A 16,911-nucleotide genomic window follows, 5' to 3' on the forward strand; every position below is an offset into this window, starting at 1 on the left:
GAAATTCATTTTTATAAATTTAACCAATCACTTTTCATCATCATTAAATAATAGGCTCAACAAATCTTTCACTGTTCTAATAAAATATTGATTTTAAACTTTTTATTTATTTTAGTTATAATTGTAATTTAAATATTTATTTGTTGTTAAAAAACTACTAATTAATTTTCTAACGTTCATATTATTCCAATGGTTATATTTTTTCGACGGATATATTTTTTTAACTTATATTTCTCCAACGGTTATATTTCTTCAACGGTTATATTATTCCACTATAAAACATAATATTTCCTCAATAATATTATTCACTTCAACTCAAGTGAATATTTTAGTCTAAAAAAATTATTTGGCTAGTTCATTTGGCTCAACAAATTTGGCTAGTGATTTAATTTGAAGTTAAAATTACTGTTGATTTGTTGAGCCAATTGTAGCACATTATATTACACTTTAGCTATTATTTGGCTATACATTTAGCTTTGTTGAGCCCATAACTGGTGCTCTAATATGACAATATGGTGTCACGTGACTTAAAAAAGATTATTGAACTCTTAGAAATATAAATTCAAAACAAAATGACTCTTGAAAACATAAAAAGAATAAGACTAAGCCGGTTTGGATATAGATAATCTTATCTCATTTTATCTAATTGTAACTAATAATTTTACTATTATTAACAAACCATCTCATCTCATCTTATTATCTAAACAAACCTTAAAATACTAGGTTATTTTTTTAACATTTTGTGTTTGTGTTTTAAACTTTTTTTTTAATAAGCTATGTAGCACCGCATTATGGTGCCGGATCAAGGAGACAGTAACCGATACAAAGTAGAGAGCATAATAGCATTTTTCATTTTTTAATAGTAAAACTTAATTTTTTCAAAACTAAAATGCAAAACTTACAAATTCTATCTAGTATTTCTATTCTTAAAAATAATTATAAGTTTAATAATCAAAGCCATAAAATTGTTGGTACTGATCTTTAGGAATTGTTTGGAAATCATTTTCATTTCATCACATATGATTTTCTTCTCAAATATCACCCAAAATACAAATATTTTAAAACTAATCATTACAACTTTTTCAAACTTTCAAACAAAACATAACAAATAATACAACTTTTTTAAATCTAAAAAAAAAAAAATTATATTATAACAATATTTTAAATTTATAATATTTTTTATTCAACTTGTTATCTCTCGTTTTCTAAAATTCAATAAAGATAGTTCTATGCTCACCGAGGATTCCTATCTAATAATCCTCCCGACTGACATGACATGCCATGTGATGACTGTTAATTATAAAAAGAAAAAAAAAAGAAAAATGTTATGGAATGGGATATGATCTTTTTATTTAGATACACATATTGATGTGTTAGTTAAAATAAAATGACAAAAATGACAAATGTTGATATATTGTGTGGGGATAATAAGTAACATTTATCTTTCTCATCAGAAAAATTATATTTATCATCTTCTACACCATACACTAACATATGATTTGTCATTTTTATCATTTTATTTAGATACACACATATTGTGATGTGTAAATATGTTAGTTTAAATAGAATGACAAAAATAATAAATCATATGTTAATGTGTAGTGTGGAAATAAAAAATAACATTTTTTTTATCGTTGGTCTAATTTTGTCTTTAAAAAAAAAAAAAAAAACCCACCCACCTCAATCGGAGCCATTCTCGGTACCCATCGTCAGTGGCTCTAGCTTTTTCCATCAAATAAATATTTAACTTAAAATATTTCACTATCATTTACAAATTATCTTCTAATACTCATAATTTTGTTTATCTTATCTCATTTATCAAGTATCCCTAAGGTCCCGTTTGAATATTGAACTAAGTTGAGATGATTGAATGAGTTTTATGAAATTTACCTAATATAAGTTTAGATATATTTAAATAGTAAGATGAATTTAGATATATTTATGGAAAGTTAAAAAATATTGTGAATTTCACGTGTAAATAAGTATTGAGTTGAAAAAAGTTATGAATCTCACGTGTAAAGAAGTTTTGAGTTAAGAAGAATTTGATGATTTAAGAATTAAATATTTAAATGTCAAACTCAATTTAAAATTAGATTAAAGTGAATTGATTTCCTAAATTTCAAACGGGCCGGTCCAGCATGCAGTAGTTTAATGGGCTAAAAGTCCGCGTCATTTATAAAGGGCTCACATGTAGGGTCTTTGATCTAGTTTTTAAACTGAAGGCTTTCCTCATTCCAAAAAACCACTGGAACTTTCCGAAACGTTCTCTACCATCGAATGAGACGGTGGCAGAACTGCCAGCCGAAGAACAGCTATTCGAAAGCCATTGCTGACAAAGTAGAGACCTCGGGACGTAAGTCTGATGCCTATGGAAGCCGAGGCTGCAAATGCTCCAGAGTTGGCACTTGCTGACACCGACATCAACTGGGACAGGCAGGTTCTTCTATTCATGTTATATGCTATATTTGTTTTTTGGGTACTATGTACTTCATCTTGTTCTCATGGTTTGAATGTGATATTGGTTGGTTCTGGCATTATTTTCTCGTGTCGAGAACGTCATTGCATGGACGATCGGATCGTTTCAGTGATTAGATTGTTATTTGTGATCGTTTATGTTGTTTTGTTCGATATCAAACTTCCGTTTGTTACAGCGTTGAAATATTTTTCAGACATTAATGTTTTCGTATTTTCTCTTATATGCACAGTTGAAAAATCTTACTTCATATTTCCTGCTGCTTCCTCTTTTTGTTGCAACGGAAAATTATTTTCAGTCAGAAAAAAAGAGCTCTGCGTTATCCCTATAAAATTGTAGGTGAAAAGAAAAAAAACGTAAGCATTTTCTGGAGCAATTGAAAGGAAAGAAAAACATAATGTGTACGGTTTTTCATGAACAATTTATGGTCGTGGGCAATTTCCATGAACCGTGCGAAATGGTCTTGTTGCCGCCATGAAGACTAGTTAGGTGTGCTGGTCCTGCTGTGTTGTGACAAGGATCGAATGGTAGAATTATGAAGTGAACAGGATTTTCAAGGCACTGTCCCTGCACCGGTCGTGTAGGCCTATAATAATTAATAGGTGGGAATTTTGTAATTTAATGTTTTATATCTGATTTGATCAAGAATGCAGTTTAGAAGGATGAAAACCTTTATTTTCTGTCTTATAAGAACATTTCTCTCCTCTTGGACACTCTTCAGTTCAGGGAGTGCCGACTCTATGACTTATATTGGGCTTAATCTGCCCTAAAAAGAAAACCCAACCAAAACTCAGCCACCCGCGTCCACTTCTTTTCAGTTCAGTTAGTTTCTTTCTCAATTGATTTTACATCGCTGGCCTTCTATGTGGGAAGTTTCATTTTTTTTAAGTGCTAAAGTAGGTGTAGAACTAACAGTTTTTTACAATCGTATTGGCCTCAATTTAGGTTGGACAAGACAAGGTTTCACATTATTGGGGCTATCCTCTTTACAGCTCAGTCAGCCTTGTTACATCCTACGGCAGTTGTAAAGACTAGAATGCAAGTGGCTGGTTCTGGTCTCTCTAACATGCGTGGTATTTCAGTATTTGAACAGATATTGAAGACTGATAGTATCCCTGGCCTATTTAGGGGTTTTGGCACTTCAGCTGTTGGATCATTGCCTGGTAGAGTCTTGGCTTTAACATCACTTGAAGTGTCAAAAGATATGATGTTAAAATATACTGAAGGTCTAGATATGCCCGAAGCAACACGTATTGGCATTGCAAATGGAGTGGCAGGGATGTTGTCAAATTTAGTTTCTTGCGTATACTATGTTCCTTTGGAGGTGGTGGGTAAACTCATTCTTTCCAACTTTTATATGGTTTCTCCCCTTTTTCTTAGTCAAGAAATGAGGTAAATATACTTGGAAGGAAAGAAAAAATGAAAGGGAAAAAAAAGTTGGGCACACTCGTATTAAGTAGTACAAAATCTACAGCAGTTTTACAATTTCAATGTGACAGTTCATAAATTGTTTGAGTTGTTTTGTTCGTGGAATGAATGACAGATACTTGTGAGCTTGGTAGTTAGTGGCCAGCATTTGGAATGGACATTTTTCGTAAACATCTTGCATTATGCATGGTTTTCACACTGTTACCATCCACCTGTAAAAATAAAAGTATTGTTTTATAGAGTTACGTGCCTAATAAACCTATGATGATGACTGATATATATCCAACTGCAAGTGATGTATTCTCAGGTCTGCCAGAGACTGATGGTACAAGGGATTCCTGGGACTACAGTCTGCAATGGACCATTTGATGTTGTACGTAAGGTGATAAAGGCTGAAGGGTTCCGCGGATTGTATAGAGGCTTTGGATTGACAGCTGTGACGCAATCCCCAGCATCTGCACTTTGGTGGGGTGCCTACGGAGCTGCCCAACACATGATTTGGAGGTTCATCCAAATGTTCTGGTGGTCAACTTTCTCTTGTTACGTCAAAATGTAGACTAAGTGTTCTCTGTTTATGGTTTTCTCAATACTGTAGGAGCTTGGGTTACAGAGATGATATGGACAAAAAACCGTCTCATATGGAGATGGTAACAGTTCAGGCAACGGCAGGAATGGTAGCTGGTGCTTGTTCATCGGTTATCACAACTCCCATTGACACTGTAAAGACTAGACTTCAGGTAAAGTAATGTGTATTATCCTCTATCTGCATAGCATCTTTGCTGCTCTGAAAGATAAAGAAATTACTCTATAATATCTCATGTTTGGCATGGCAACCTGCTGGATATGTCACACTCTGAATGAGTCAAAATTTAAATTTTTTTAGTCTATTTTCAATTGTTTGAATTTTTATTTGAACCTGGATCTCACTTGCGTTGAAGGTCATGGATAATTTTGAGGGAGGAAGACCGTCAATACTCAAGACTGCAAGGACACTCATTAAGGAAGATGGATGGTGGGGCTTCTATAGAGGGTTTGGACCTCGATTCTTAAATATGTCTCTCTATGGAACAACAATGATTGTTACCTATGAACTTATAAGTATGTCTGACTCCCAGTTCTCTTTTTTTTAAATGGTTAAATGCAAAGTCTTCCATTTTAATCAGTTTCTTTGTGTTGGGATGTGGTATTAATGCTTTGACTTGCAACAAGTATCTAACCACTATATATCCCTTGGTTAATGTTCAACAAGTGAATTTCAAGTTTGGTTTTGAAATCCTGAAAATATCACCATATTTTATCGTGAACAGAAGCTAGTGTTTCAAATAAACTTATTTTTCCCCACATTCTTTTGGTATTGACTAGGACAGAAATTGATGTGTTTTGATTCCAAATCACTTAACAGCTGAAGTGTTACTACTTGGTTCAGTTTTTTACTTCTTAATTTTATGGATGAGAAATCAGTGATTGTAATTTTGTACGTGTGCAATTGTATCTTAAATTGGTTCTGGATGGGTTTTTACGGTGCAACTTACACTCTGTGTTAGCCCTTGTAATGACTAGGCCTTCAATCTGGTTAGCAGCTAACCTTTGTGCACACTCCTTTTGTCAGAGAGATTATCCGTGAGGCAGTAACAAGATCTCAAGCTGGAGGAGGTGCGAGTCCAACTCCAACTTGGCTTCAGAAATGCTGAAGTTGTTTGAAGTGTAAGGAAACTGATTCTGGTGCGAGTTCCTAATGCAAGTTTTCCAATTTCTCAGACACAGAGATGGGGAGTGGCATTCTCGTCTTGCATTACACGGCACAAGAATGGTTAGACTCTCTTTAGTTGTTCTCAGACAGAGGTAGTTCAATACTTCAATTCACTTCCTCCAATGTGGTTTCCGGTGTTTTCTTGTAAATGTTACAAACCATTGAGCATTGCTCATTCTTCACTGTTACGAGGACATTGGACTGTAATTCATTGACTCCACCAAACGTATCGTGGGATTTGAAACGATTTTGTAAGAGTGGTTACACCATGAAACAGAATGGTAATTCAGCCACACAGAAGGTTGGTTGCTGGTGAATGGGCATTTAATCATTCTTAGAAGAGGAGGTAATTTTCATAATCATTCTTTTGTAATTTTTCCTTGGCAAGGCAATTTCATATTCAGACGGTGCCCCGCCCCTGCCCAGGCGGGGTGGGGGATCCGCGCCACAGATGCGGGGGGCGGGTGGCCCCACCCGCATCTACGGCCCGTAGCGGAGGCGGGGGACAGAGGGGGCCCAGCCCCATTCTGGGTTTCCCCCGCCTTGCACCCCATATATATATATATAATTATATAAAAAAAAACCTCATAGACAAAACGACGTCGTTTTGTGTATGAGGTTTTTTTTTTAAACAACCCAGACCAAACGACGCCATTTTGCCGTTTGGTCTGGGGTGTTAAGTTCCCCCCCCCCTTCCCGCGACTCCCCTCCCCCCTCCCATTCTCGAATCACACTTCTCTCTCTCTCACTTCTCTCTCAGTTCTCTCTCGGATCTCTCCGTCGCTCTCTATCACTGTGTCCACTCATCTCCATCGCTCTGTGTATGTCGCTGTTGCCGCCGCAGTTGTCTGCGTCATCATCGCCGAAGGTAAGCCCTAAATCCGAAAGCCATTTTAGTTTAGTGTTTTTTTTTTTTTGAGTTATGGAGATTGGAGGAAGGTTGGGATTAAATGGAGATGGAGGATGGGATTTGTGAATTGTGTGCTGTGGAGAATCGAGATTTGATTGTGCATGTGTTTGATGTTGTGATTTTGTTTGTATTTTGATTTTAATCTGAATCCTAAATTGGTTTAGGGTTCCAATCCTTTAGGGTTTCATTGATGATTGGATGAAATTTCTCTTAGGAGAGATGTAATTTACTTCTCAGATTTGTACTTATAAAAAAACTTTACTTTTCAGATTTGTCATTTCCAACTATTGTTGGAAGTAGTGGCGGAGGCAGAATTATGATTGGTTTGTGTAAATTTAATAAAAAATATATAATTAGTCAATTAACATGAGATTATTGAATTTAGATATTCACTAAACATCTCATTTTTTACTTCAACAATAAAATAGTTTCAGTCCAATTAATTATTTAGAGTTAAGATAGATAAACATAGGTAAATAACAAGTCAAGTTCATAAATAATAATAATAATAATTTTTTTTTTTTTATAAGTAATTATAATAATAATAAAAGTAGAACATGGTAATGACAAACTCCACAATCAAATATAATACAAACCAAAACAACTGAATAGTAAATAACAATGCCAAGAGCTTTGTAGGGAACTCATTTTTGTTTTAAAATTCGAGTGGGCGCATGGAATGTTAGATGGAAGCCATGCGCCACCTACTCCAACGACCCACCTTTGCTCATTATGGGTTCTAAATTATATACCCATTTAACCATTGGGCTACCATACATAGTGTTAGTGGGCCTTAAACACCTACTAGGTTCGAATGCCACAACAAAGCAGTAGACACGCATGCAAGTTCAGCCCACCAAATTAGATGCAGCCCACCCAGCTTTAGCCAAGACGTGGCATAAAACTGGACCTCAAATTCCTAATTTTCTTTTTCTTTTCTTTTTGTTTTCCTTTTCTTTTGAAATCTCATGCAAAAGCTCAGCTAATACAATAAACTAGGAATGCTACCCACACCATACGATTATGTTAGTTTGTTGTCACATGACTTAGGTCGATTAATATTGCATGAACACGATTCGCCAAGTCTTTTAATTTTCTTATCAAAGAATGCTCATCTGTAGCCATTATATATACTATATAGAACTCAAATGTATCTATTTTATTGATACTTTTGAGTTCTAGTAGTGCATCTTTATATATATTTCTTGACAAATACCGATAAAAAAATATATATTTCTTGACAAATAAAGTTAATAAACCTAGGCAAGATTTCTTTAAGTAGTAGCAGCATGCAACTTGTTTTTAGATCATTAATCTAATTAATTCACTAGATGCATATATAATCAATTACCAACGAGTTTAATTATATGATGTCTATTTTGATTGTTCATGCTTATTTTATAAAAAAAATTATAATAATGAAAATGTTAGTGGCATGTTTTGATTGTTGATCCCTATGCATATGATTGTTGGTCCCTATGCGTGTGATTGTTGATGTTAGTGTCATGTTTTTGTTTTAATTTCAGATTTGTTGTTTGTTTTGGAGAATGTCTTCCTCTACTCACTTAGATTTTAGTGATAGCTATCCTACCCCTACCGGGCCTACCCCAACACCTAACCCTACACCCAGCACTAACCCTACGGACCCTAGTCGTAACCCCACAGAACCTTTTCCTGCCCCCAAGCCCATACAAAGCAAGAAACGTGTTTCTATAGTTTGGTCTCATTTTACCAAACTAGAGGGTGGTGACCCCAATAACCCCTAATCAAAATCCACTATGGTAAACTCTATGGATGTCATTATAGGAAATATGGTACATTACAGTTAAATTTGCACTTAGAAGAATAATGCAAGAAGAGTCTAATGTTGAGATTCTAATAAGAGGAGTCAATCTAGACTAGAGATTGGACTAAAAAAATGACAGATGTGAGTAGTGAGAGTTCTACGTTGAAGGGGTATACTAAACATGACCCCGATGAGTGTAGAAGAAAGTTAGCTCTTATTGTTATCATAGATGAGCTACATTTTCAGTTTGTGGAGGGGAGAGGGTTCCAAGAACATTCGAGTTGCTTAGAACCTAGGTTTAATATTCATTCTCGCTACACTGTGGCAAATGATATTAAAAAACAATTACCAAAAGGAGAATGATTTGTTGTGGGGCCAATTGGCAGGTCAAATTGTTTGTCTCACTACCGATACTTAGACATTTGTCTAAAATTTTAATTACATGTCTTTGACTGTGCATTTCATTGATTGTGATTGGACAATACATAAGAAAATTGTGAAGTTTTGTCAAATTTTCGATCACAAGGGTGAGACGATTAGGAAGGCCTTGGAGGCCGCAATAAAGGAGTGGTGGTTGGTTTGGGTTTTGACGGTTACAGTTGATAATACTTGTTTCAACATGTTTATGTAAATGAGTTGAACAGACCCGAAATTAATCCGTTTGACCTGATTAAGTTTAGCATAATTTTATATAAATGTTAAAATCACAAGATCTATAAAAAAAATATAAAACTAACTACAAGTCTAAAATTATAATCCAAACAATAAAAATATCAAAATTAAAATTTCATCAATTTTACTTTTAAGTATAAGGGTATAATTGTAACTTTAACTTTCTTAATGGGTCATAACGGGTCAAAACAAGTTGACCCGTTATCAACTCGTTAAACAATCGTGTCTTAATAAGTCAACCCCTTAAGACTAAATTCAAACTCGCTATTATCGTGTCACATATTGCCACCCTTATATTGGGTGATGAAAACATCCAATATGTCAGATATTTTGATGAGCACGGGGATTAGGAAAGCCTATTAATGATGATTGGGAGGTGGTTGCTATCTTTGTAGATTTTTTTAGTCTTTTCTACGATGTGACATTAAAAATATTTGGTTCTTTGTACCATAACTCCAATGAGTTCACTCAACAAATATGTAGTATGAAAGAAGAATTTGATGGGATGTGTATGAGTGACCATATTAGGATGCGAGAGATGTCATTGATAATGATGGTCAAATATGACAAGTAATTGGGGGATTTGAGTAGGCAAAATATTTTGTGTTATTTGGTTGTTGTTCTTGACCTTCAATTCAAGACTGATAGCATGATATGTGATTTGAGACTTGTGCACGGGACCGCATGGGCTGAGCTTATTGGGGGCATAGTTAGAGACACTTTCGATAGATTGTTTGATGAGTTTACTGTGATCAGGGGTGGTAGCGCACCTACACCTACCGTAGCGTTTCCTCCAAAAGTTAGGGGCAGGGAAAAAGTGTAGGTTGGTGTGGGCCCTAAGCCTCTCACAATATCCTCAACTAGTCCGTCAATCTATAGAGACAAAGTCGGAGGTAAACCGATATTTGGCAAGGGATCTTCTTCCATATACAGAAGGGTTTGATATATTAGATTGGTGGAAGACCAATGCCGTGAAGTATCCATTTTTTTTAGATATAGCCCGCAGTATTTTGGTTATCCTCATTAGCACCGTAGCCTCAAAGTCGGCCTTTAATAGCGGAGGGCACATATTGGATCTATTCTGAAGTTCTCTGTCCCCTATCACTGTAGAGGAATTGATTTGCATGCAGAATTAGATCAAAGGGACTCAAATTCATGTTCCAGATATTCTTGACTTTAATGAGACCGACGAGAAGGAGGGTAGTGATCAGCCTGGATATGATAATCGTTGATTTTATTTTATTATTTTAATTTATTTTATTTATATTCATTTCATCGGTATTAATTTTAAATAATTATTGTAGTCATGCATGATACGATGTCTATGTCTGTTACAGTATGACTTCACCATATTGGACCCCAATCCACCATCGCCATTTGTCATAGGTTTGTACAATTTGTATTGTTCCTTAATTTTTTTTCGTATTTATATAATTTTTGGTATTTAATTGTTTTTATAATCTTACTGTTATATGCACATCTCAAATCTTAATCCTAATTCTAAGCCAAAATTCAAATGATATATTCTCAATGTTTGAGACGCATCTTGGTCCCCATCTCATCTTTGATTAGTCATATTTTAATTTATAATTTTTTCATTTCTAATAATTCTTTGTAATTTTAAATTTTGTTTCTTGTTTATAATTCTAATTTATCTTTTTATTTAATTGTTAATGTTTCAGATCCCAACTTACAATAGGCAGCACTAAATTTTATTTCCACCTATGGCCACTCGCCCAAAATGTCAATGTCAAAGTTCAAACAACTCACTTTTATCATTTATGTTCAATTGTAGGGGTGTTCATCCGAATCCGGATATCCAGCCATAACCGGATCCAGATCCGGATGCTAAAATCTTGGCGGTTATCCGCCCGGATTAATCCGGATTTAATCCGGCAGATAACCGGATTTAATCCGGGTTATAACCGGATAAATCCGGTTTTTATTTTTTATTTTTTTTAAATACTTTAAAACTTAAAAAAATGATTGTATAGCACTTGTATTTTTTTAAAAAAATTCTAATATGCTTAAAAAGATTTTTATAAAAAAAAATCAATTAACAAACAAAATAAATAAAAATGCAAAATAAATAATATTGTTAGATCACAATGCAAAACATAAATTTACAAAAAATAAAATAAATAATAATACATCACAACTAATTAACTAAAACATAAATTTACAAAGAATAAAAGAAATTATAATACATCTCAACTAATTAAACTAAAATATAAATTTACAAAGAACAAAAGAAATAATAATACATCACAACTAATTAAACTATTTCTTGGTGGCACCACATGGATGAAGATACAAATGAAGCTGCCTACAAAATGGATCCAGTTAAAAAAACTCATAAATGAGTAATATTCAAGAAAGTCACGAGTTTTCATCTGCTTTATGACTTGCTCTACAATGATATTCTTCTCAGGGTAGCTGGTGATTGAAGTTTTGTCGAGGGGCTGAGTAGCTTCCTCACAATGCCCACCTGAATTCCATTGTCCTCCCCTATTCATTTCAAATGATACACTACTCAGCTACTGGCATGAAGAGACTTGAAGTGTTAATGGTGGTGTAAAAGGGCAAACCTGAAGTGGGAAGGTGTCCAACTCCAAACAAGCATTACTCTCTGCATTAATTGCTGCTTCTTCTTGCTCATCCTAGAGAATCTACAAGATAATAGAATTTTGATACAGAAGGAAAAATAATATAAACCAAACAAACAGAGTATTACAATGAATTATTACAAAAATAAAAGGAACCTTAAGAAGAGGGTTAAGTTGAAGTTGAAGTTGCTTAAGTTGCTGAAGTTGAAGGAAGAGGGTTACCTTAAACAAAAACAAAATGTAGAGGTTAAGTTAAATGGATAAATTAATAATAAAAAATCAAACTTAACGAATAAAAGTGTTTACCTTCGATGTCAACGCGTTCTACATGCTCCTCGACCTCCCAAGAACTAACTGGTTCACAAGTCAACCAATTTTGCGTGCAAATTAGTACTTGGATAGTCTCCGGAGCTAATGAGCTTCGGTATGGGTCTATTACACGTCCACCGGTGCTGAATGCAAACTCGGATGCGACGGTGGAAATAGGGTTGCCCAATACATCACGTGTGATCTCCGCAAGGATGAGATATCTAAATGAGTTCTTCTTCTACCAATCCAAAATATCAAACTCGGGTATTTTTGGTTTAATCACATCTGACAAATACCTATCCATGTCCGAGCTAAGTACTGAACTGTTTTGCTTCTCAAGATATTGCTCTAGAGCTGTATCAAAATCTTCACAGTCCAAGTCATCACCAATAATACTTGAGAAACTTCTATGGGCTATCTGATCTTCCACTACCTAGCCCATAAAACTTGTGGTATTACTCAATCAAACGATTCATGAGCAATCTTACTTTGACCTCAATTCTATCTCCGCATTCATCCCTTTTGCAACTTTTTAACCAATATGACAAGGCTGTAATCTTATATCGAGAGTCAAGGACAAAAGCTACATAAACAATCATGTTCATCCTATCTGTTTTCTCCCAATATTTATCAAACTTAAGTTTCATAGTAGAAGCCATCTTCATCAACATATCATCTTCACTCTAACCCATGTTGTTCAAAGTGTTCTCAATTGTACAAATTTATTGAAATAACATATTAGATGTCACATACAATAAGTCAGAGATTTTCAAAGTGGCATTATAAAAAACTTTTAGAAACTTAATAAAAATACGAGCCATTTGCCAATTTTCAAACGGAGACGCCAAAAGCTTTGACTCATTCACTCCCATTAGTACAAAAGCTCTTTCGTATTTTTCAGCAACACTAAGCATTAGGTATGTTGAGTTCCATCTAAAAGGAACATCTAGACACACCATTTTTTCACACACAATATTCAGCTTGTTGACACGTTTTAAACATATCAAGTCTTGCCGGTGAGGACCTCACAAATCTTATTGCTTCTCTAATCTTATTTACAGCATCATGAATAATTTTTAAACCATCACATACAATGAGATTTAAAATATGTGCAACACATTGCACATGTATGAACTCACCTCTCAAAATTGTGAACTCATTATCTCTTATGTTCCTCCTCACATGATCAATAGCAACATTATTAGATGAGGCATTATCCATGGTGATCGTACAAAGGCGGTTAATCTCCCAATCCGCTAAGCAAGACTCTAACATCCAAGCAATGGTCTCACCCCTATGAGTAGGAATCTTGAAAAACATTATAATTTTCTTGTATAATATCCAACTTTGATCAATATAATGACATGTAACACAAATATAATTCTTGTTTTGCACCGATGTCCATATATCGGTGGTCAAACAAACTCTTTGACTGCTCAACAATGCCTTCAACCTTTGCTTCTCCTCCTTGTATAAACCAATACACTTTTTTTGGAAGGTGGTTCGGGATGGCAAGGTGTTTCTAGACTCTAAATAACCCAAAAGTTTAACAAATACCGGATGCTCTATAACCTTGAATGGCAATTCACACTGGATAAACAAATTGGAAATCATTCTCTTTAATTTTTCACGATCATATTGTCCTAACACTTGAGGACTAGATCATTTACAATCTATCCTGACTTCAGTGTGTGATGGTGATTTATCCTTCCCAAGATTTTTATTCTCACTAATAGGAGAGTTCGGACAAGAAATTCTTAGATGGTGTGACAATGATGAAGTACTATTTTTATAATGGCATCCATAAATCTTAAAGCAATAATTACATTGAGCTTTAGGTGCAATGGGATCAACAGGTTCAATCCTTGTAAAATGATCCCATACATGAGATTGGTTTGTAGCCTTCTTAGCTCTTTTTGACTTTGGGGGGAGAGATGGTGTGGGGTTTTGGATATTCATAGAGGAATGTATTAAATGACTAGTGTTTTCCTCCATGTCCAATAAAATAGGCGCTGATCTACCAATACTACTACTAAAACTACCTTCCATCTGTTTTAAACATAAGAAAAAAAATATATAATAAAAATCAAACCAACAGCTAACGTGATAGCCAAATGAGTACGACTATATATTAAAATATCTCCTTAGAAAAGGAAAATAATATAAATGTTTCAGAAAAGTGCATGGTAACATTGGGATGCAAAAAAACCATATGGTGCAGATTTCTATTTTTGCCTAGGGGAGACACAGCAACAAAGCAACAGAAAACAAATCAATGCAACATGGACCCAACACCTAACTACATGGGCAATTTATGGATATTTGGATTACTCTCTAGATGTATCCAAGTGTCTTTGTAACACTTGGTGGATACATAAGAAAAAATTGTAACTGGCTAATGATAGATGGTTGTTATACTGATACTTTTAAAACTATAAAAAAAGGTATTTTATCAATCCTCATAGTTAATTTTAGTTGGGTTTTTAATTATGTTGGATTGTTCTCTTCATTAGTTACAGTGGTTACACTTCGTTGATTCAACCTTTGTTATCTCAAAAATTAATATTCGTTGATGTGGAAAGCATGCTTGCATTGCTAGATGTAAATTTTGTTTAGTTGCTTTTAAGTTGAGTTCCCGATTATTCTTATTGAAATTCAAATTAAATCCAGTCATGTTTGAGTTATAATTTGTGGATTAGTCATTCTTTATAGGTCCCTATGTAACCAACCTTATTCTTTTTACCTACTAACAGCTATATGTTTTAAAAATAATTATTGCAGATAATTTGTTGCTTACTGCAAGTCAGAAGTCTTTGAAGCTTGCAGATTTGGGTCTTGCAAGAGAAGAATCTGTGACAGAGATGATGACTGCAGAAACTGGGACCTACCGCAGAGTTTTATTTTTGTTTCATTGTCCTTGATTATACTATGAACGAGGTAAATGGATAAAGGAGTCTTTGCTGGAAGGTGGACAATTGATCATTAAGATGGAGAGATATTCACGATTGTCAAGGCTAAATCATGTAAACATGCATTTAAACAAACAACCAACACACATGCATTGCAGAGCTAAAATGATAATAAGCAAGGTAAAATACAAAACAGATATTATGGCAGCAACAAGTGAATATATGCAGGCATTATGTATAAAATGAGCTTCTATGGGAACCAAATGCACATAATGCCACAAATGCTTTAGGCATTCTCTCTTGCTCATAAACATGACGTTTGCAGATCATCAAACACAATCTATCCACGACAAATTTAAGCAAAAAGTGCAGACCTAAAGGTTTGGCCAAATAAATTGATCTGTGGCACAACAAATCCACCGTCCAACACCAAGGTTTAGCCAATATTCGATTTTCTTTTTTATTAAAAGCACGGCTGACAAAAAAGGGTTTAAGAATATTAAATTTAAAAAATCTTGAGAATGCATATTTAGAAATTAAAATATTAATTTAAAAACTAGAAGAAAATACCTATAATATATGATGAACACTGATCAAATCAAAAATTATAACAATTTAAGAAAAGGAAAAGAGTTGAAAATTTTCCAAACTCAAGTTGCTCGATGAGGATATATAGTCATCCAGATTAACAAACAAAAATATATATAAAAAAAAAATATATGATTTGATGGGCATATTTAGAGATTAATTATATATATATATATATATATAAAGATGTAAAGAAAATATAAACAAAAAATAAACGAGAAAAAAAAAAGAAAGGAGAAGAAAAATTTTACCAAACTCAAGCTGTTGAACGAGGATAGTCATCCCGAATCAAAACAAAACCACACAACCTCAACAAAACGAAAGAAAAAGCAGAAAACCTAATACATGTGATGAAGAGTTTGAGTTGTAGTTGCATTGTGAGTTTGATAAATGGTTGGAGAGTCCAAAGAAAACCCTAAGTACAAAGAAATGTACCTTAAGAGCTTTGAGAGAGAGAGCCTTCAATGGTAGCCTCCGCGTGCCTCACCCAGATGCGCAAAGCACGTCGAAACTTGGAGAAGACGAGAAAGCAGCAAGCCCTAAGCGAGAGAGAAACGGATGGAGAACGAGGAGAAGCAGATTCGGGAACGAAATAGATGCGGTTTTTTCATTTTAAAGGACCCGGTTACGGATAACCGAGTCACATAACTGAATCCTTAATCAGATCCGGAATATTTTTAACTGCCCTGATGCACCCGGATTTTACGGGTTTCAGACCGGATCCGAAAAAAAATCAGTCCAGTTGAACACCTTTATTCAATTGTATTTAGATTTTACATATTCAGTTATTTGTAATTTTGATACAGTATATCTTTTATATTTGTAATTGTTTTATCTTAATTTGTATTATTGTAAATTGTAATAGTTTAGGACTTAGGACTTAGGAGTATTAGTAGTACTTCATTTTCTCTTAATTTATATCTTTTTATTAGAGATTCAATGTATTATTTATTGCTATTTAATTATTATACATTTTTTTTGTTTATTGTTGAGAAATGGCCCATTTTAGTGTTTCTGGGTTATTTTGATCTCAAAAATAACTTATGGGCCTATGGCCCTTTTCTTTTTTTTGAGAGGGGGGGGGGGGGGTGATGGATAGGGGCACCGTATGGTACATATAGCACCCCTAATTCATAGGGACATTAAACAGATTAACTCTTACAGGGATAATCATATTTTCGGTCGAGCTAAAAATAATAGATGGTGATATGGTTTATCATAGCAAAATTATCCTTTCACCCTTCACAACATCAAGATTGTATCATATTATTATTATTTTCTTCTTTTTAAGATTTTATTGTTAGAAAAACGCTTGTTGCAAGCGCTTGGTGCAAACGGGGTTGACGTGGAGACACTTGATGAGAGAGGAAGACCGAGCTGATGAGATAAAGAGAGAGCACTGATGAGAGAGAACATGTGCGTTTAGAGAAATAGTAAACAATTCATTTTAAATCTGACGTGACATGGACGACTACACGCC

At 34.4% G+C, this 16,911-nt stretch overlaps 1 protein-coding gene across 3 annotated transcripts; it reads left to right on the forward strand.

Moving 5' to 3' along the window:
• Positions 1-2,233: 2,233 nt before the first annotated feature.
• On the forward strand, positions 2,234-14,920 carry LOC109001167 (solute carrier family 25 member 44-like). Of its 3 annotated transcripts, XM_035691842.1 has the most exons (11): positions 2,234-2,433; positions 3,419-3,800; positions 4,209-4,405; positions 4,497-4,638; positions 4,840-4,999; positions 5,511-5,554; positions 5,660-5,997; positions 6,412-6,519; positions 10,357-10,405; positions 11,451-11,620; positions 14,716-14,920. In XM_035691842.1, the coding sequence occupies exons 1-6, from the start codon at positions 2,363-2,365 to the stop codon at positions 5,531-5,533; spliced, it is 975 nt and encodes a 324-aa protein (XP_035547735.1). In that variant the 5' UTR covers positions 2,234-2,362; the 3' UTR covers positions 5,534-5,554; positions 5,660-5,997; positions 6,412-6,519; positions 10,357-10,405; positions 11,451-11,620; positions 14,716-14,920. The 3 variants fall into 3 exon arrangements, with proteins under 3 accessions (XP_035547735.1, XP_018833875.1, XP_035547737.1); XM_018978330.2 differs by lacking the exon at positions 11,451-11,620; XM_035691844.1 differs by lacking the exons at positions 10,357-10,405; positions 11,451-11,620.
• Positions 14,921-16,911: the final 1,991 nt, after the last annotated feature.

Source organism: Juglans regia, chromosome 7, assembly GCF_001411555.2.
Source record: "Juglans regia cultivar Chandler chromosome 7, Walnut 2.0, whole genome shotgun sequence".
Taxonomy (NCBI): Eukaryota; Viridiplantae; Streptophyta; class Magnoliopsida; order Fagales; family Juglandaceae; genus Juglans; species Juglans regia.

Bases quoted from the DNA above. Each gene is read 5' to 3' on its own strand.
- LOC109001167 (XM_035691842.1), top strand. From the start codon at position 2,363: ATGCCTATGGAAGCCGAGGCTGCAAATGCTCCAGAGTTGGCACTTGCT. The intron at 4,406-4,496 runs GTTCATCCAAAT...TCAATACTGTAG, and splicing joins GCCCAACACATGATTTGGAG to GAGCTTGGGTTACAGAGATG. The intron at 5,000-5,510 runs GTATGTCTGACT...TCCTTTTGTCAG, and splicing joins TGTTACCTATGAACTTATAA to AGAGATTATCCGTGAGGCAG.